The sequence below is a fragment of the Scophthalmus maximus genome, chromosome 14 (genome assembly GCF_022379125.1).
Source record: "Scophthalmus maximus strain ysfricsl-2021 chromosome 14, ASM2237912v1, whole genome shotgun sequence".
Classification (NCBI taxonomy): Eukaryota; Metazoa; Chordata; class Actinopteri; order Pleuronectiformes; family Scophthalmidae; genus Scophthalmus; species Scophthalmus maximus.
Genome location: NC_061528.1, coordinates 6,596,280 through 6,618,314, shown reverse-complemented (window position 1 = coordinate 6,618,314; position 22,035 = coordinate 6,596,280). Strand labels below are relative to the sequence as shown.

The window sequence follows — 22,035 nt, the reverse complement described above, 5'->3', positions numbered from 1 at the left end:
TTGTGCTGACATCTGCAAGTGTCTCTTCCATGGGTCAGTGAGCTGGGGGAGTCACATCCGGGGCTTGACCATGTATTTCTCTCCGAGGTAGGCTTGTTTATCAGAGGGTCTAAGCTTGGGGATCCTTACTGGATGCCTGACTCATTCCCTGGTTCTGCTGTATATGTGTTAAAAATATTTATTTACACACGCTGAAACACATGCACGCACGCATGCACGCACACACACACACACACACACTGAGCAGTTAGGGTCTATGACAAAAAAAGTATATATTGCAAGCTGATTTTGTGAAAAGCTAAATAGTGGAAGTTGCATTAAATTGAAAAAAAATCGATGAAAATATCTCAATATCATACTTATGTAAATTAACTACTGAACCCGAGTCTGCATTTTATGTAAAACATTTTATTTTTGTTCATGTTACACTTTTTATTTGTAATTTTTACACAGCTGCAAAGTTTGGTAACACTGTTGAAACGGTGAAACAGATTTTAGTATAAAAAGAATATGTCCATATCATGAGACATTTGAGACACACGTGATTCACACTCTACCATGCCATGATACAGTATATCCAGTCCTATTTACATGACAGAAGATGGTACGTGACGATTGGCTGTTTGTGCAGGTGGCAGTTGGAGGATGCTAAACAAAAACTGTGTGCAGACACACAAAATGCACGTGTGTATAAATACCCCGTTGAAGACGCAGATTGCGAAAAGGCATGTAGCTGTCACAGGAGTCTGCGTCACCATGTATTTACCGCTTGCGTCCAAAAGAGCGGCAAAGGAGCGAGAAGCATGTAATGTAAACAAGAAGCTAGGACGTGATCTCCGTGTCTGAGTCTGACCTCCTGACGGAGCCGACGGTCACACTGGCTGACAACAAACGATAAAAAACCTTCGGATCCAAACCAGCTGCCGCTGTGAGCGTCCGCTCGGGGGAACGAGAAGGGTCAAGTACAACAAGTCCAGGGAGGAACGCATGAAAATACCAAAGAAAACACTGGAATTATTCTGTTGGAAGGTCTCATATTGAGAGGCGGGATACTGGCTAAACAAGTAGGCAGATCTTTTTTTATATATATACTGTATATATAAAAAGAATTGCTGGTAACCTTGAATTTACAGCTTGAGGTTTTCTTTCTAAAGAGCACATGTTGTTTATACGCTTTTGCTTTTCCAGGCTTTCCTATTCTTTCACTTGCATTACATACGAGGTCTGAAAGACCATTTGATCAAATCCCTGGGCCGCTTGCCCCGGAGCATTTTTTCCAGTCAAAATGTGTTTTCACTTATTTCTGGATCCCAGAGCTATGGAGGGTTCATGCTCGGTCTTTCGCGCCTCACCACTGTTTTCGTTTCCTCGCGTCTGCAATGCTATTACACATCTACAAACACACACCAAAGCTTCTGGATGACGAGGCCCGTGCAAAGGCAGAAAAATCAACTGCCAGTAGACAAAACTAAAGCTGGAATAACCTTCAATTTATAGGTCAAATTGTGAAATGACGCTTTTACATTGATGAACGCTGTAACACAAACACTAGCACTATAGTTGGCCACCTTAAAGGGATAGTTCGACTTTTTGGGAAACACTCTTATGGTGAAGAATTAGATGGGAAGATCAATACCATTTTCATATTTGTACATATTTGCGATAATTGGCGATAATTACGCTGTGGAAAGCAATGCTTTTTGTTTACGGTCATCAACACGCCAACTCGCTCACTGTGAATTCTCCAAGAAATGTTATCAGGGGCCGAACTGGAAAAGTTCTAGACATTTTCACATACCGAAAATTTTCAGATTCACTTCAGTGCATGTCGGAAAGCAGCTATACAGAGTTGATCCTTTGTTGTCGCTATTAAATTGTAAAAATTAGTCATTACAGACCACTATATTTCAAAGAGTATTTTGAATTAAGATAGCACCATTGATTAAAATCCAGCAACTTTCCCAATGCCTCTCTGAGGAAGACCCACAGTCAATCTGAACCTTGTGGAGACAAGAGATTAGAGAAAACTGTATTTAAGTAATATCCTAACTAGCAAACACCCTCACAGTAACACTGTATACGTATTTACAGTTGTAAGATTTTCCCTTTTTAATAATGGACAAATGGGATTACGATGAAACAAAAAGCCACCAACGACAAAAGTACTTCTACAGTATTTCTACTCGTGTCTGTCAACATTTCAAGTAACAGGATGCGGTCCACTTTGTACTCAAAGGGAGATGTCCGGTAGACGAGCAGCAAAAAAAACAAAAACATCCCTTGATGTCACAGCCAGCTCACCCAGTCAAGAGAAGAAGGCACAGAGGTAGGAGGAAGAACAGTCAACACCTCTGCCCACACAGGCAGGGACAGACGCAGACGACGAGAGAGGGGCCTTTTGCTAGGAAAATAATCTTGTACCGAATGGCAGTCCTTTTAAAGAGTGCGGTCCAGGCTCCGAGAACCATGGCCAAGAAGAAAAGGTGACAGGAGCCCAGAGGCATGTTTCTGCGAAAGCAGAAGATGTGTCAACAAGTATGGAGCATATTTTACTTGAGGGGCATTGTGCTGGAACTGATATCTACCACACCGTATACAAATGAAGAGGAAATACCTTGTTGTCCACGGCCGAGGTTCAGGTCTGTGCAGAGGAGCCCTCTCTGCAGGTCTCCAGCACACTGCAGCACATGCAGACACAAACACATTGGATTTCATCTTTCTGGGGGGAATTAGTTCCTTCACTTACTGCACAAACAAGTGCCCACAACTCAACTCAGGCTTTTCTGGCAGAAAAGATTTTTTCGTGGCACGGACACGAGGCATCTACAGCCAGATCCAGCTTAAACACCATCACTGCCATTGCACACAGACACACTGTTACTGCCAAACTGTTGGCAGACAAAGGAATGTCTGCGTGTCGTAATTGTTTCTGTCTCACTGTATCAGCTCCGGGCCAGGCTGGTGAAGATTTAGTCATGATAAATCTGTCTCCTCGCTGATCTGGCACGGCTTGAATCCTTCGTCTCCTCCAGCGCTCAACTGCCCCTTTTCTTTCACTGCGATCTTGTCAGCCTCCTGTATCTCAAACTCGCTTCCCATTTTCCGCGTATCCTGTCTGGCCTGTTTATCTCATCGCAGTGTAAATGGGGGAAAAACAAGCGAGGCACTCACGCTTGATGCTGCCGTACAAAGTCTGCAAACTGCCGGTCCTTAGCGTAGAGCTCAATGATGCGTATCCTGTCTTGGATTTCCTGCAGAAATACATGATATCAGTCACGGGGGAACATTACATCAGCAAATTGCATGCAGATAAACAGTTAAAATGAGGGCCGTGGCTCAAACAACACATGACAATTTTCTTTTTTTCAATGATGCAAAAAGCAAATGGTGAAACAGAATAAGTCTGCAGCCTTAGAGTTTGCAGCACAGATCCTTGTCGGGTGAAATGTGGAAATGGGAAGGGAGGGAAAGAGAGTTGCCCTTGCTTAGGTTAATAACTGGCATCCAGACAGATTTGAGGAAGACAAATTTCTTTACCTGCACTTCTGTACAAGTGCAGCAGTAAGAGAAATGTATACTCAACCATCCATCCAGACTAAAAATATATCCCCCAACACATCTTCCAAAAACAGCCTCAGTGAGTGTATAACTGCCTCTAACTTTTTCAACACATGTCAACACATCTGATTATACAGTGCAAATGATTTCATAATCTGTATTTATGGAGAGTTTGTTTTTAAAGGCGTCAGGACTGTAAATTATTATAATTATTATTGCTGGTTAACATTTCACTGGATCATTAAGGTAATGAGGTTAAAAAAACGTTACTAATGTGGAAAAGACATGTCTTCTAAATCGACCAGGGCACTGCGGCCCACAAACACACCTCCTTGGTCAGTTCACTGTTCTCGTAGATGTGCCGTATCTCCTCACTGCTGAAGTCAGTGGAAGCCTCGGCGCTGGCACTGCTGTAATGTGGAAATTCGGGATAGCGGCGGTAGTAGTGGCTGTAGCCTGTGGTGGCCTCACTCTCATACATTGGATTGTACTTGGTCGCCCTCTCCAGAGACGGGAGACTCTCTGCTCCCCTGCAAAACAACACGCAGAGAGAATTTTGATGGACGACAAAGGGAGCGGGGGAGCCACGAAGGAAAACTGAGCTGCGGTGAAAAAGACTTTGATTAACCTTTCTTAACCTAATGTTTATGTCCGAGTCAGACTCCAGACTGTCACAAAGCCTCTTGTGTTGGGTGTTCAAGGCTTTTTGGAAATAGATCAGCACTATATCTGATCAGTTAATTGGCTGAAGTTGACACAGTGTTTTCTATGCGGGCCGCTGTGGCAGCCAGGCCAGACACGCACACACATTACAGAGAGAAAAAGTGAAGAAGACAGGGGGGGGGGGGGGGGGGGGGGGGGAATGGCCTCACTGCTGTGAAATTAAGGACGGTGAAGAGATGGTGCAGTAGATCATTTTGGCTGTCTAACTGAGGATACAGTCACAGGATGTCTCAGGTTATTCTGAAGCCTCAAGATAATAACCAGACTCCTTCAATATGAAGCTGATTACGTGGAAGAGAGAAAGTCTTCAGACACAGAAGTTTCTGTTCACTATCAAACGGGGAAAAAAGTTGTGTTCATACACAGGAATAGATTTAATAGCTTTTGCAGAATGAAAAAAAATTCTCACTGGTTAATCCATCAAATGGTCTTTATCTTATTACGATAAGTGGTGAAGGTTATATACACTGTATGTGGAGTACAATAAAAAGGATTACTATTATTATTTTTAGCCGAAACTTCCCCCAAACCATAATTTAATTCAGTCAATTAGGTTCACCATCTATTTCTTACATTAAACTATACTCATACTAAATGCTTCTAAAATATGACTTTGTTCTCTGTGTTCATTAAACATAACATGGTGTGGATTAGATGCCAAAATGTGTCTCTAATAGATTGATTGTTCGGATCATTTTGATTCCTCACCTTATTGGATCCTCTGACTCATCCTTGTCATACTGATCCCGTAGCGTCCTGGCCAGGAAAAAGATCACTCCTGAGGCCACCAATAGGAAGCCAGCCACGGAAGCGACCGCTATGCCAACCACCAGGGGCTCGGACACGTACTCCTCACAGTGTTCTCCTCGGTACCACCAGTTCTCCCCGACGCGACACCTGCGACGACAATGGAAATTTGTCACAGTGTCAGAAAACAATTTCCGCCCCAGAACAATTTTGGTGTAACGAACAAAAAAAAACGGAGGATCATACGACACTCACAGATGTAGACTCAGGAAAAAAACAACAAAGATCCTCTGTCTTTTATTCTCTACTGGATGACTCAAGAATTCAAGGAAGGGTTTTCTATTTCGTCTTGACTGGTTGCTAACAGGTCAATTATAAGAATTTTTATGTGTCATTAAATAATTAATGCCATGTTCTGGGATTTAAATTTTTTTTTTAAAAAACGATGAAACAACAATGTTTGTTTTCTGTCTCCATGGGACAATGCAATCCTTTCAGCCGGACAGCGAGAAGTAAACAACAATCCTACAGCATCTGGAGCTGCCTGAAACTTTTGATGTGGTAGATCAGCCTCGGCAGAGTCGGGGGAAATGTTCCTGTCACCGATTGAGATAAGTGGCAAATCATCTTATGCAAATAAACCTGGGCAAAAATGTCTATGGGGTCATAGAAACACATGCACAGGTACTAAAACACACACAAGTGAATCTGTTTGTGAGTAATTGTTATATATTGTTTTAGATAATTACAAAAAGGTATGTAAAAAGACGGCAAACTCTAAGGCTGCTCACTGGTTTCTTTCACCAATAGCTTGTAAGAAAACTGTCATTGCAGCCAAATGTTTGAGTCAATCGTTGATATTTCCTTTCAAATATGGATCTAGGCCTAAAATATAAATCTCTGAAAAAAGGTTAATTGTTTTTTTGTAGCCAACAAAGGTGTAAAATCCCATGTAGATGTTTATAGCCTAATTAGAATTCATTAGATTTGAACACATTTTAATGTACAAATGTGTGGAGCCAAATTTGCTTTGTGAACAAAGGTTTATAGTCTCTCCTCTACAGACGATCAATATCCAGCCAAACAAACCCGCTTTAAAGCTAGAAGCCAAGACTCCGGCCTCCGGCATGATCTGCAGTAACATTTGAAAATCTGTTTTGGGTTACGCGACGGAGCACCGGCCCCTCGCAAAATAACCTGCAAACTCAGACACTCTTTTCCCGCACACACGGAGATCACTTCCCCTAATCCCCACCCACCTGCAGATGGCTCCCTGGCCGGGGATGATGTCACACTTGCCGTCGTTGAGGCAGAAGTCAGTCCGCAGCTCACAGATACTCTGACAGGGCAGGCCGTCCACGCTGAAGTAGCCGGCGTTACAGACGCACTCGGCCTCCCCCGACCACTTGTTCACCTTGCACTCCGCGTACTCGTTACACGCCTGGAATTTACAGGGGTCGGCCTGGTCACCTGGAGGTTAAAGAAACAGGAGAGTGTTGACGAACAAGTCGATTGATTACAGGTTTTGCTGCACGATCAGCATTTAACAGCAGGGAAATCCCATTTACTTTCTTGCAGAGAGTTAGATGAGAGGATCTATACCTCTCTCGTGTCTCTATGGTGAACACAGAGTTGGATTATCTTAATACAAAGATATCCAGCGTTGTGCGTTGGCTGTGACCAAAAACAGATTATGAAACGCTCATTCATGATTGTAAACATAAGCATGACTAACTGGTATCATGAATGGCCGATTAAGAGCTGACTGAAGTTCTCACAGACGGGATGATGGATTTAGATCCCACATGAGGAAGTGAAGATGAAAATACCCAGAAAATGTTATGCTGGGTCTGATATCAAACTGAGCTATGTTGTGAAAATAAAATTCAAGAGTGTAGTTTATGATATGTGCTGCAGTGCAGGGAAGCATGGATTATTTCATCCAAGCTCACGTGACAGCACGTTCTTCTCCAGACACTGTCACACTCAAAGCGCTCTCCAGAGTGATTTAATGTAGTTACAAAGTTTACCGAGCAGTGTTAAGAGATTACACACATTTTTGGAAATGCGTGCTTTACTTTCCTGCAGACAGTTGAGAATGTAAAGTATGAGCAGTGACTTCCTGGAGTTCTGCAATTGCCCTGAGCTAAGTTTCTGGCTGCAGCTTTATATATAACATGCGGATATGAGAGTATTAACAATCTAATCTTAATCTCAGCCAGGCAGTGAATAAGAGTATTTCTAAAGATGATTCCTTTAAGAAACTGATGACATAAGCTTCAACCAGATGCTTTCACAGCTGCACGATGCTGATCGCGTACCGGACTCGACATCCAGCGAGTACTTATCGATGGCCAGGTTCATGGTCTGGTAGGCTGTGTTACAGAAGTCTTCCAGGATCAGATAGACAGTGGTGGTGACGGCTTGAGCCACAGGCTTCCCAAATTTCATCCGGCTGTTCACCACAATGCTTCCGTTCCTGAAGTTCAGGATCTCCAAGTTCTCAAAGTTACTCAGGTTGGACTGCAGGTAGGGCACGAGCTGGGGAAAAGATTTTTTTTTTTAAAAAGAACAATTTGATTTTAAGGAACCGATGATACAACAGTGGGAACAATGACGGTGGCTGTGTAGAAGTTTACCAGCTCTAGAAAGCGTTGCTCCAAAGCTTTGTACTCCGCGGAGCTCTTGTTGAAGAGATCATCTGAGAAGATCATGTTGGTCACCCTCAGGCTGAAGAACACCATCAGTGCTCGTCCGGGGTTCACGGGCATGGCGATGCTGGCCTGGTCGGTGCCGTCTGCCACACCGGACGGGAATCCAGTGCTGCCCTCCTCTGTGTGGTTGATCAAACCATAACCGTAATGAATCACCTCAAAGCCCGGGTCTCCGATGGTGGCATCATCCAAGCCTTCTATAGAGGTCTGGATCTGGGGGGTAAAAAAAAATGGACTGGTTATGAAATGACAACTCTAGGGTACAAACATGTTTACTTTGTCTCAACATTCATACGGAACTGAAATAAAAAAAACAAATTTAGACAAAACCAACAGATTGTTTATTCAGTGTGTGGGTGGTCTTGTCTGTGGTCGATGCAACCGAAATCGTGGAGGGATGTGCAGACATTACCACGAAGCAAGGATTAATTATCAAAGTTACCATTTATTTTTCTCCAGAAATCGTTTCATCTACATGAGCGTTCTGAAGATTGCATTTATTTCCACTTGTAATATGTTTTGTACAATATCTGTGTGGGCAGGAGCTAAAAAATGGTTCAGTTCCAAAGGCCAGACAGGGAGTTAGTCAACCACGAGACAGGTGATGCTGTCAGCTGTTAATTCACTTAATCTGTGATTTGAGCACTTAGCACAGTAGTCCGTGACTCCACGTGTGTCATGACTCACATCCTGGGGAAACGTTGGTCAGAAGGTCAGAAGTTATGGGACTACTTGTCCCTACTACTACTACTACTATAACTACTACTACTCATCTGGACCAATCAAAGAAAAGGATAAACATCCTCCTTAGCATGTATAGTGCAGGAGAAACGCACCAATCAGTTCATTCATTTCATTTTTACCTCGACCAGTGAAGGGATGAAGATGTCAGGTTGCCCCTCAGGGGCAGGGTTCGCTTCAGAGACACGGGTGAAAGGCGACTCCCTCTCTGGAGACAGGGCGGTTGGTTGGACGGGGCTCAAGGAATCCGTCACTGGTGGTTCTGATTCGTCCTTGTTCACCAGTAAGACCTCATCCTCTGTGAGATCTTCCTTTGAGATCGAGGGAGCTCCTGGGGCCTCTGTCTCTTCAGGTGTTTCTGAGTCTACCATCACCTCTTGTCCTTCGCTCTGTGTCGCTTCCTCCACACCGTGATCTTCAAATACAGATTCCTCACCATTTTCAGATGGTTCAAGATTTTCAAACACCACACTTATGGCTGCTTCTTCAGGGTTTGTCTCCTCATGTGCAGGAGGAACGTCTGTGAGATCTGAATCTTCAATTGTCCCCTCCATCGACTCTTCATCAACAGGAAGAAGATCAGTTTCGGCCGACTCTGGCTCTGATGCCTCGCTCACTATATCTACAGCCTCAGGAGGTGGGACTAGGGCAGGCAGGCTTTCTTCCTCTGTGGTTGTAATTGTGGCGCTCTCCAGCTCCTCTCGAATCTCCACCTCATTCTCAACAACCTCAATGGGAAGGTCTTCCAGGGTCACCTTGTCTGCAGCAGTGGGTTCTTCTTCCACTGCATTTGAGACAGAATCTGATACGTCACCTGCATCTACAGCAACATCTGCTGTTATCAGTTCGTCTTCTGTAGCAGTCTCCGCAAGAGACACACCCTCATCTTCTTCTTCTTCTTCTTCTTCTTCTTCTTCTTTGTCTTCTTCTTCTATGCCGGCTGTAGTTGGCTGTAGCAGGTCCTGCAGATCCAAGCCGGAGGCCTCGATCTCCACCGGCGGTTCAGGCAATGTGAAATCCTCTGGCAGCTCAGGGGAGGGAAGTTCAGCTGGGAGCTCCTCGGGTATGGGGTTCTCAACAGCAGGAGTCTGCACAGTGTCCTCCAGCAGCAGACCCTCCTCCTCCATGCCTGAAGGAAAAGAAAAGATAAGAATTCAGTTTGCCGGCTGGTCAAAACCGGTCAAAACATCTTAATTACGATTAACAAAATGAGAACTGAAAGATGCAGAAAATCTTCCCTAAGAACATAAAGTAGTTGGTAGTTTTTCTGATGTTTTGGTGCAAACGCCCTTACGCCATCATCTCCGAATTTGTGTGTAAAGTGTTTTCAAAAATGAGCAACCAGGGGGAAGGTGCGAGGTTGAGTGTAAGCTCGTGTCTCAGCATCAACACTCACTGTCAGTTCCAGGTGCACTGGTGATCAGGAGAGGAGCAGCAGACACAACAGTGCTCTCCTCCAGAACGACGACGTCATTTCCTGACGTCGCCGCTGTGATGGTTTCAGAGGACTCCGGCAGGTCGTCATCTTCGACGTCCTCTACCCAGATCGTGACCTCCTGCGACTCATCGACAACACTCACCTGCAGCACAAACAGACTTTGTTATCTAAACCGATTGGCCGTGTTTCACCAGCGTGTGCCACGCAGACAGGATCCATGATCTATTGGTTTTGCTCTGTTCAAAGTGTCGCTCCTCAACCGAGGACCACATCATTGATCGTTCAGATCATTACTCAGGAATCGTAACCCACCCCCCCAAACTGCACGTCAAATGACAACTGATCTTTGAATTAGTCTTAGTCTATCTCAGTTAGTCTAGGCAAACCACTTTGATAACTAGTTAGTCTGCTACTTGCTGCTGTGCTTAGTTTATCTTAAAATAGCTTTGATTTATTTTTTGTTTATGGAATCTCATCATTTTGCACTTTGTAACCAGTGAAATTAATACCATTTTCACAGTTTACCAGTTGCTTCCAGGAAAAAGTTGATTTTCCTGGAAGGGACTTCTGCCTTTTTTCTTTTTTTTTTAAAGCATCCTATGGTAACTTTCTGAATATAGAAATCTATTGACTGAACTTTAACGGTCCAGAGTTATTTTGGTTGGCATACTGCAGGCTCCGTCCTTCCACTATCAACTCTGTGAAACAGTAGCGGAATCTAAAGATGTTCAGAATCTAAACCGGGGCAGCCAAATGCTTCCGTGGCACAGAATCAATTGCTGATGAAGTTTGCCAACTCCTCCGATTCATATAATGAGTCAAATTAATCACTGAGCTATAAAGTGAACAAGCAGGCACACTCGGTGCAACAGAAACTCTGATTACCGTCAACGAACACACTCAAGCATGAGACAGCACAAATAATGAGAGTCTTTAGAGAGTATTATTCTGAACTCCGTCTGAATATACTCATATGTGCAGTCTCTCTTCCTAACGCACTGTGGTGTGGTGCACTGTAGCCTTTGCCCCAGAATAGCAGTGGATTATTTTAGCAAGAGCCAACTAATCCTGAAAGCTTCACTTCATCCTAGCTGGTGAGCTCATCCCCTACCTGCACCGGTGTGGTCTGGATAACATCACAAAGCCAGTTACAGGTTATCACAACATCAGGCATTTGACAGCTGTCAGCGTCCTTAAACAAAAGGGATTAATCAACTTTCTGTGTGTGTGTGTGTGTGTGTGTGTGTGTGTGTGGAGCCGAAAGAAGCAGGAGAGCCCAGAGAGAGCGATCGTTGTCGTGATAGCTGCGAAGGTAACTTGTTACTCACCACGGCTCCGTCTGCGGCGTTGACAGACTCTGGGATTTCAGACACTGTGAAAGTGGAGGTGAAACGAATATTAATATGAACTGACGCACAAAGAGGCAAATGTGCCAAATAGCCTGATTAATTCTGCGTGTCACAATCTAGAAAATCGCTGAGCAGTAACCCGTTTCAGCAGTGACTGTCTCCATTCCTTTGTTACCTTCAGGGGTAAACATCTACAAATCAGTGGTAAAACAAAAAATCTGGACTGAATATTATCCACTGTGAGCCAAAGGACTCTTACTGCGAGCAAAAAAAAAGCCAAAAGCTGTCCCTTTAAGTTCCCCCAGCCACACATGTCCGCCATATGAGACTGTTTATAGCCATTATTTCTCATGTCGTGGCCCATAACTAATGCACGAATTCGATGGCATCCATCTGCATGGGAGGTCGTGAACACACTAAACTAATGACACACATTCTCTGAAGAACACGAGCAGGGAGAGATCTCACAGGAGGAGGAGATGGTACAGACATTATCACACACCACCTTCAGTTTCTTCACAATCTTTTGGGAAATCAACCCTGAAATAGAAATAAGAGGTAGCTGCTCGCCCTATTGACTGTCCAAATCTAACACATGCAGAGGTTTAGATCTCCCTGTGTGTGTGTGTGTGTGTGTGTGCGTTTGTGTGTGTGCGTGCGTGTGTGTGCGTGTGTGTGTGCGTGTGTGGGTGGCTGTGGGTGTGTGTGTGTGTGTGTGTGTGTGTGTGAGTGTGAGTGTGTGCTACTTCTTTTGGAACTCTTCCAACTCATCGCGTGTTTACAGGTATTAGGGCGCACGACTGCATATGTGAGACAGGAGGCTGTACTGGAGAACTTATGCTCACAGAACTTGTATCTTATCGAATGTGACACAGCCAAATCTCCCAACTCAAGGAAGGTTTATGACTAGGAAGAAAAAACCTGGAATGTGGAATAAAAAAAAGTCTCTGATTGTGCTGCATCGATTTTGATCCTCTGATCCGACAATTTGAAGTTTGTGAAGTTTAAGAGTTAACTGTGAGATCCACTGGGTGTAAGCCAAATTAAAGGATTGAATTAAACCCTAAAACCCTGCGAGCTCCGATTTCAATCGCCCCCTTTTCGCTGAGTTTCGACTCCGCTGGCCGTCTAATAACAAGGATTTAACCGTGGCGCAGAATAAATACACAGATTTTTATAACTGATGACTCTGTTATTTGTTCATTAAAAATGCCCCACTTTTGAGGCGAAACTTGCTATAAATATGTGTCTGTCCTCCTTGACAGAAAAAAAGGCAGACAAATAAGAAACAGATGAGACTATTAAAAAACCCTGGAACATTTTCTCAAGTGCTGCAGCGCACGTTGTAATATCAATGCCGGGTCTACTGTGTCTCTATTTGATATGACACTTGGAGGTTTGCCCCCGCACTGCACCCTCTGCCAATGCTTTTCCCAGTGATTTCACTGCCATGCCAATTAAATAAATTTGCAGAAGAAAATATATAACAGTAACTGCTGCAGTGCAGGGGAGCTCTGCTGTCATCGTCTCACCGCTCTCCGGCTCGTTCTCATGCAGGGCCTCGGTGACGATGCTTTTGACCTCGCTGATGGCGTACGCCACCGTGGGCGGCTCCTTGACCTTGCGGTACGAGTTCTCCACCTGGTTCGACTGCAAGGTCAGGTAGTCCAGTTGGTCATTGCTCACCCCGGCTGCATCCACCGCCACTGTGACGGCGAAGTCCGCCACCACACCATCCGGCCTGAAAACACAAAGGAATACTAGTCACATTAAATACACAAAGTGAATAGTCTCAAAGCAATAATTCAATATGATCACAGAACGACTTTTGCTGAAATTGTAGTGTAATATATGACATAGAATTTTATTGGGCAATTATTTTGTAAATGATTTAGGGCAAACTGTAATTGGAGATCAAGAATTGAAGGTTCTATGATCGATATCTGCCTGTTAGAAGTGAAATGAAAAGCAGTCGCCCATGGAAAATAGAGGAATGCTGTGGAGTTTCCCAGTAGTAAAAAGCAATAATTATAACCATGCTTTGGAAAATATTTCATATAATGTTTCTGGCACCTTTCTACAATTTTCTGGAGAACAATGGTTTATTTAATTTATACAAGGGGCCTGACACTGTAGAAGGAACAGCATAATCACTTGTTCACTGATTATGGAATTGGAAGAACTCTCCTTTTCCCCCTCTCTCTCTCTCTCTCTTGTCTGTTGTATTTTATGATCTTCTGTCGTCATTATTGTTGGTATTCGTGGTTTTCATACTCATTTTGTGTCATATATTTAAGTCCAAGGAAAAAAATCATTGGCAAATTGTGTGCCCGATCCCTTGATAACACTGAAATTGGCAATTTAAATCTATTTCAATTTATTTTAAGTAAGTGTAAAATCAGATTTGATTATTTTGCATGGAATTTTGCATGCATTCGCAAAATTGAGATATCAGAGGGGGGAAAAATTATTACAAAAAACTTATTTATCATAGTGCCATGATTGTGCAAACTCATTTTACATTTAGTCTAAATTCTCATTCGTATTGGTATTTTTATTCCAGCCTTATTCCCTCAGACCTAATCTCTACACTTGGAATCAAAATGTATATGTAGTTTTATAACAAGAACCTGGAAAACAAATGTCTCCTGGATGAAAGACCGGTTCTCTAAGAGGATGAAAATCGCCCGGGCATTAGCGTGATTTAACGTCAGACTTGTGACAAGAGTTGTAGAGCACTCGCGGATGACTGATGACTGGGGTGATGTACTCCTGCTTGGAACGCACCAGTTTTCGACCATATAGGTCGAAAACTGGCCGAGTCAGCGCAATGATCAATATCATCATAATAAACACAAAAGATCACAAAAGATTCCAGGCTGTGGAAAAAACATATATCAGCCTTTATTTGACTACTGGGAACCCGCCACTCTGACCTAGTTTGTGGGGTTTCTGGCAAACAGCTGAGCACGTGCCAAACCTCAGTCGCTCCCATTTAGAATGAGATCCTATTTTTCCCCCCCTTTAGTTTCACACACACACACACACACACACACACACACACACACACACACACACACACACACACACACACACACACACACACACACACACACACACACACACACACACACACACACACACACACACACACACAACGCTGTGATCTGCAGAGTATGCAGCAGCATGCAACATCAATCACAGCATCACTGTGGGGAAGTGTAAATATGTGTCTTAGTGTACTTTATGTATGCACCCACTCATTTATGGATATTATGGTTAGCAACTAAATTAAAGCAGCAATGTTTCAATTTATTTGAACTTAGTTACAGTGTGCAGTGATGTACTGCAACAAAGTACATTTACTATAATATACTCAAGTACAGTTTTAAGGTGATTGCGCTTTACTAGACTTTTTCCATTTTCTAACATTTTAAAGCTTCATTGCACTAATAATTATCATCATTATCATTTCCAAGGCAAATGTTTATTTTACCTTTTATGTTACCCTATTCCTGAGTATAGGGCCTCCCTTCTGATTAGCTCGGCCTATTTTTTGTGGCATGGATTCCACAATATGTTGGAAACATTTCTTTGAGATTGCGGTCCAATGTTGACATGGACCAGAATCATCGTTTCTGTCAGCCGCACAGTCACGCTGCAAATCTCCCAATACGCCGCATACCAAATGTCTTCAAAGGATTCAGATCTGGTGACGGTGGAGGCCACTGACTAAATGGAAACCAGTTCGAGACGACTTTTGCTTTTGCAACATGCTGCATTATCCTGCTGGAAGCATAGACTGTATATAAAGAAGAACGTAGTCGCCGGGTCCAGAAAATGAAGCCAGTGCGTAATTGCCTGAAGCCTGTATTCTCTGGAGCCACTAGCAGAGGGCGACTCACTGGTTGCAAAAAGAGGTCAGTTTCTATAGAAGTCTATGAGGAAATGACTCTACTTCTCACTTGATTTATAACGTCAGTAAACATTTTTTCCTGAGGGGTTTATAGTCTCAATCTCTAGTTTCAAGTCTTCTTCAATACAGCATGATGTTCATTTTGTAAATTATAGTGCCATTTAGAGTCAAACTGACGATAAAGCACTGCATGCATTGAGGTGTGTGATTGACAGCTGGTATGTCCAACAAGCTCTCAGTCGGACCACACCCCCAATTCCAAGTCTAATTGCAAGAACACCAACATGGCGCTGGTCAAAATTCGAAAAATCAAGGCTTCAAAGCGGCGAATGGGTGATGTCATAGTGGCTGGAAGTAGCCATTAGAGGATAGCAAATTGAGGCCGAAAAGGGAAGCACATGGGCATAAACAATACTCAGGTAGGCTGTGACATTCAAATGAGGTTGATTGATATTAAAGGGCCCAAAGTGAGCCAAGAAAACATTCCCCACACAATAACACCACCAAAACTAACATTTTCTATACCGAAAGGTGACAGACAAAGGAAACTCAACCAACCTACTACTACTACTACTACTACGTCTACAATGACGGAACACCCAGGCCTCAATGAGGACCAAGATTTTGTTTTGGCTAACATATTTGTGTAATTATTGCCTGTTTTGAGTTTGTTTGTTTTTTTGCAAACATCTATTGTTAATCAATGCTAGTTTTATTTGCTCTTTAATTTAATTTAGATAAATGTTGTGGGCCACCACGACCCCATCTGCTCTGATTTATACATGTTTACGTCTTTCTTATTGGTGGAACACCACTATACAGAGGTCATGTGTTCCAGGAGATCTGTTAAGACTCCCTGAGGAAGGCATTGTGCCTAAATGCATCAGAGTTTGGGTTCAATATGACCACGCCATGATAATAAAAGCTATTTGAATCGTTTAAAAGGAGAGTGCTTTTGAGTTTTCTTCGATTTTTCTGACCACTACTGGACTCTTGGGTCCATTTGCAATTCAAATCCAGTTGATGCCAAATTCCAACCCGGCCGTCTGCAGCCTCGGCAGTCGTCATGATTCATTAGGGCAGGTTATATATACCAGACCTCAAAGTTTGACATCTTGTGCAGTCTGCGGCTCTGACGCGTTTCTGCTCACCACAGTTGTAAAGAGAAGTTATCTGAGGTACTTCAGCCTCACTTGCCAAACGCTGGATTAAAAAGACTGACATCACTCTGGACTGTGCTGGACTATTTCCTTGGAAGTTAAAGTTTCCGGCCAAGACATAGTCCCACACATCAACCCCTGGAAAACTTTGAATTGTCATTTTACTTCTTCTGTTTTTGTGCAGATTAAACAACAACTGGTAGGTGCAAAAAAACAGACACAGAGACAGACCAGTTGTTTCTCTCCACTCTTTATGCTACACTAAGCTAATTGGCTGCTGATTGTAATCTTATATTTATCATATACTGTAGGCTTCTGAATGAGACCTTTATGAGAACCATTGTAAAGCTGCAATTGTAATGCAACACTTTTGTTTTTGCACTCTTGTGTAATTTCACTTAAATAAAGCATTTGAATACTGGTAACACAAGAAAACTGTCTATTTTCGCTCACTCGCTCCACTTCACAACCCTCTTTTCTCTGCTCTTTTTTCCCGGCACATCCTATCTTTCCCTCTTAACCTTTCCCTCCATTTTCCCACCACAGTCTGATTGGCGAGGTCATAAAGCCCCAATAATCGTCTCTATAGATGAACAGCTGCTCACTCGGTTGGAGCCATCTGATCCCACTCAACAGGTGAGCGACCGTGCTAAGACCATTAACACGGGCAACTAGTGACACACCGTAGCACGTGCCCACACTCACAGGTAAACACAGTGCGGGATGAAGGTGACGCCTCACACACTCGCACTGCTACTGCTAAGGAATTGTTGACAGGGATCTCGGGGCTTACATGACAGGACGGGACTTTGGAGAACTATTCAAGAGCTGAAGACTCACCCTTGGCTGTCCTTCTGAGGCCTACAGAAAACAACGAGGAGCTGTTAATCTACTGCACAGAGCTGAGAGGGTGTTGAGCATAACAGCCGTTTAATCCAGAACCAGGATAAAAAAAACCCTGCAGCAGAGCGACTGACCTGAAGTCCAGCACAGACACACTCTTGAATCCAGGAAGCGTCTCCAAAGCATCCTCTATCTGCAAAAAGATCAGAAAGATCAGGAGTCAGACACAACCGACACATCAGGTTTCTTTTTGGTAAAAATATAATTTTCAAAGAGATTGAGTTTTTTGTGTGCTGTGGCCCAGATCATTAACCTCAAGCGGCACATGACTGCACCATGGTGAACTTGAAAAGAACGTTTTAGTCGCCCACAAGGCCTCGCTCCTAAACTCACTGACCGGGCCTATTTAATCCACCAAAAAAAAGAGGATACAAACAGATCCCTTCCCTCCACTCCCTCCCTCTTGACATTAACTACCTCTGAGTCTCCAGTCCCTGTCCCTCCACTTCCTCCACATAGACTTTAATCCCATAAAGGCGCGTGAGCCTGTGTGTATACTGTGTATGTTGGTACGTGTGAAGGTATTAGGGAAATTACTTCTTTAACAGACTCAAAAATCAAGTCTGTGCTTAAGATGTCATTAATTCACAAGCCGTGTGTGTGTGTGTGTGTGTGTGTGTGTGTGTGTGTGTGTGTGTGTGTGTGTGTGTGTGTGTGTGTGTGTGTGTGTCAAGCTGACTGCCGGGGGAATGTACCAAAAGTAACCACTGAAGTTGTCTACACAGATGAGCAAATGAATGAATGTGCAAACATGTATCTATCCCCAAGACACATCATAAAGCTGTGATTGTAGCACATATTTAAATTCAATTAAACCAAATGTGCGCCGTACAATCTGTGTTTCCTGAATCACTGCCTGAGAGTTCAAGTTGAACTACTGCTGCAGTTAAAGTGCGCCTTATTAAAACCAACAATGCATCCGTCATAGAACATAAACCAAGAGATATAGCAGGTCCAGACCAGAGCCAAGATACAGTAGCACCGAGGGGAGTCGTAAAGAGCGAAAGACGGAGGGTGACCGAGCCAGAGACGAACCTTCTCGGCAAGCTGTCGGCTGAGCGTTTGGAACTGGAGGCTGGCAGGATCCTCGAGGTCGACGCTGTACATCTCCTCGGTCAGGAGGATGCTGAGCTCCACCACCTGCTCCAGTACGACAGGTGTTGGAGGCTGCGCGGCAATGTCATTGTCCAGCTGGGCCACGAGGAAGAGATACAGTCTGATTGCGATACAGGTGCATATATATATATATATATATATATATATTAATACAGTAAAAAGTTTGTGTTGAATTTACGTGTTCTCACCGTACTCTCCACCACCTCCGGAATGATGGTGACTGCTTCCTCCCCCTCCTCTTCCTTCGCTGCATCTTCTGAGTGGTTGAGTCCATGTGCAAAAAAAAAAGAGGTTGCCAGTTTATTTCAAGGTGATGAAGTGGCCTCAAGCCAAGCTCACTCAGCAGATGCACACAGAAAGATGCATTAACGGCAGCAACCAGGAATACTACTGAACATGAGAGAACATATTAGATAAATGGTCTGACACACACTAAAAAGTCATTTCTGCGGTGGGTGGGTGGGTGCATCCTTATATGAAGACAGGGACAGCATGTGATTTAGCCCCAGCCAACAATGTTGTCGGGAGTGTCACTGACCGAGCTCTGGCGCTGCAGTAGCTTCCGATGTGACTGGTGTTGGAGTGCTGTGAAACAGTGGAAAAGAATTTCAACAAAAACGCATGTCACATGACTCAACAATTAGAAATAAAAAAGCATCTACGGTACACAGGCTGTACAGGATGTTGAACACTATGAGAAAAAAGTGCCCCGCAGTAGAACATACCTGCACAAATGCTGCCAGGACCTGGTGGGCTCACTGCGGATACAGAGAAGAACGACACGTTTACAAAACTCAGATTTTTGTGAGAGGAGATTAGAAATGTGTTGTGTGATTATTTTACCTTTTCAAACCCTGCAGCAACATCCTCTGCAGATTGAAAGACATGTTGTTAGCAAAAGTATCAACCACCTGCAAAAACGGTTTATTATGTCCTGTGCTGTTAATTTATTGGACTTGTATTAAATCATTAGTCATCCACAAACCCTTTTAACCAGAGCCTTGTGCTCGTCCGACTCGCTGAAGTAGCTGCCAATATCTTGTGCCGTGACTGTGCCTTCCTGGCACTGGCTCATCCAGCTTTGGTACTCGTCTTGCTCCGGGAGTCGGTCCCAGAAGATCTTGAAAGCCTCCCATGTGGTCTCCTGGCACACTGGTCGGACCCGGGAAAGACAACATCCACATTAAAAAACACAGTCACCGAGCACATCTAGAGGAATATTTTTTCCAAATTATTTTTCTTTCTACAGTTTTGTAGGGACTGTATAGTGCACATTAAAATCCTGTGAAGGGCTCCTCTCGGCTAGAAGGACCACTCTGTTAGCTCCCTGATAGAGAGATAGTATCAGCTTTTAATGAATTCAAACGATGACAGACCTTTTGCAAATCGTAACCCCCTTTCATGAGTCAGCCTACTGGGCACTGATCCAAAGTCTGTGCATTGACATATGCTCCAATCTCTTCCTCCACTAATCAACGCCGTCTGTGAGACCTGAGACACGAGTGGTGCACCTCCAAATCCAAATCCAACTTGTGCTTACATGACAAACTTCCACTTTTCACCATTTACACCAATGCAGGAAGAGTGTTGAACACTTCCCACCTGCGGTGCACCACGAACCCCTGTGCATCTGCGTCAAACATTTCTTACTTGCCCACAGAGGAATCGAGCAGTGCAGGAATAAGTATTTAGATTCTTTGCTTAATGGAAAGTAGTGATACCACAATGCAAAAACACTCAAGTAGAAGTCCTGCAATTCGCCTTAAGTAGAAGTACTTAGGTATTATCGACAAAATCAACTTTAAGTATCAAGGTACTGTATATAAAGATAACTACTCTTATTTAATGTTTGAGTCTCACCTCTCAGATGAAAGTAGCTCAGATGGTTCGCAACAACCTGCGGAGCGGTTTCTTGTGCGCACAGTTTGACCCCACTCGGGAAAAGGATGTTCCTTTTCTTTCGAGAGATGACTGCGTGGCCTTCGTGTGACACCTTCACATCAGACAGCCGAACGATGTGTGGAAACGCCGCAGGTTCCTCACTATAAGGCAGACTAAGGTGTCCCATAGAGGAACCTTCCAGTGTTGCACCTGGGATACCACAAAAAGAAAAAAGAAATATGCTATGCTCTGTTAAGAAATGAACTAGAATCTTAAATAGTTCCCAATCAATACATACCTGTCCTAATGTCCAAAAATATAGCAAAAAAACTAAATGAGTAAAAAGCACATTTCCAAGATACGACACTCATTTTAAATCCGTAGTTGTGTTTAAATCCGTAGAAAGGGATCAAGTAGTTATTTACTTCATCTCAAGTCACGTAACAGTGATGTGAACAGCTTCTTACAAGTTTGCATAGTTCAGAAATCTGCAGACGCGAAAAAAAATAACAGAAGCCCGTGCAGAAAATCCTTTGACAATACAGTCACACGGTGGTTTCCTGCTTTCCCCTGCAGCTGAAGAGAGGTGTGTCCCATGGTGCGGAGAGGACAGCTCCTGGCTCAGGTAGATGGGCAGATGGTCCTTGGAGAAAGAGAGGGGGATTTTTTTTTTTTTTTTTTTTTTTTTTTTTAATGCGCTCTAATCCTGTTTACTCTAAGCCTTTTAGAAGAGCTCGCCAAGAAGTTACTGGAGCAGTGCTGGCAATGGAGGGAGGCAAGTGTCGAGAAAACTCTGACAGAGAGGAGGTGACAAATGTTACGGAGTGTAGAACAATGCACAGAGATGCAAGCAGATATTATAACAGGAATATAACAGGGGAGCTGATCTGGCAGTTGCAGACCAGTTCAAGTGTTGCTCCATCTCAGAAAACTTTTCATAATCTGACTCGCAGCAGTTTTTCAAGAAATCCCACACGCAGATCTCTGCCACCCAGAGAGAATGTGCACTGGTGCAGCAGTAGAGTTTTAGCCAAGGAGCGGCAGCTGAAATCCTCTCAGTAGATGTATATATTTCTGACGGCAGTGAGAGTCATGGGCTTAGTCTGGAGACGACCTTTAACCCCAAACCTTCCCTACGGGGGGTTTATCCTGTTTTAAGCGGAAGTAGTGGTGTTAGTCGGTGAGAAGAATGACGCAAGTAAATGGCGGCTAAGAAACTTATGGGGTTAGTGAGCATAACAATGGCAGCATTTTTTGAATTTGCACAAGAACACAGAGCAGTTGAGACTTACGGGAATTTCATTAGTTTTGCAAGTATGTGGTCGTAAACCAGCACTGGCAAAAGTGAATGAATGTCTGTACACGCTTGTTTACTGATCTATGATTTAGTAGAATAAATGACTTGCATCGATTAATGCTAAGCCTTACGCCGTTCTCCACGATGCAGGCGTCTGTCCAGACACCTGGACGATGGTCATCTCTTGTTGTGCAGCGGCTTGTTGAACAATGTTTAACTATATGACAAGCACTTGATCCTGAAACCTGAGGTCTCGTCCAGCTCGCAGGAGGAGCCAAGTAGGTCTACTGTACATGGCAGTGGCTTTACTGTGTCAAATCACTTTACTGTACGTGTTCATTCCTGGAAGAGAAATGTCAGTGAATCGCTGGGAAATATTCCTCTACTTCTAATATCAACAAGATACACTATGGTTTTGCAAATGTAGATGCAGTGAACACCCCTACTAGCAGCTGCACATCACTATGCAGAATGGAAGGGGGAGACTACAGA

At 43.6% G+C, this 22,035-nt stretch overlaps 1 protein-coding gene across 1 annotated transcript; it reads right to left on the bottom strand.

Moving 5' to 3' along the window:
- Window positions 1–388: 388 nt before the first annotated feature.
- Window positions 389–20,875, bottom strand: impg2a (interphotoreceptor matrix proteoglycan 2a). Its single transcript, XM_035604241.2, has 22 exons — window positions 20,545–20,875; window positions 20,226–20,456; window positions 19,351–19,517; window positions 19,209–19,234; window positions 19,091–19,123; window positions 18,904–18,950; window positions 18,554–18,621; window positions 18,285–18,440; window positions 17,324–17,382; window positions 17,187–17,207; window positions 12,803–13,011; window positions 11,250–11,293; window positions 9,880–10,063; window positions 8,606–9,612; window positions 7,668–7,955; window positions 7,350–7,569; window positions 6,288–6,498; window positions 4,990–5,178; window positions 3,887–4,088; window positions 3,172–3,251; window positions 2,615–2,678; window positions 389–2,508 (listed from the first exon to the last, which is right to left on the bottom strand). The coding sequence occupies exons 1-21, from the start codon at window positions 20,615–20,617 to the stop codon at window positions 2,636–2,638; spliced, it is 3,558 nt and encodes a 1,185-aa protein (XP_035460134.1). The 5' UTR covers window positions 20,618–20,875; the 3' UTR covers window positions 389–2,508; window positions 2,615–2,635.
- Between the last annotated feature and the right edge of the window lie 1,160 nt (window positions 20,876–22,035).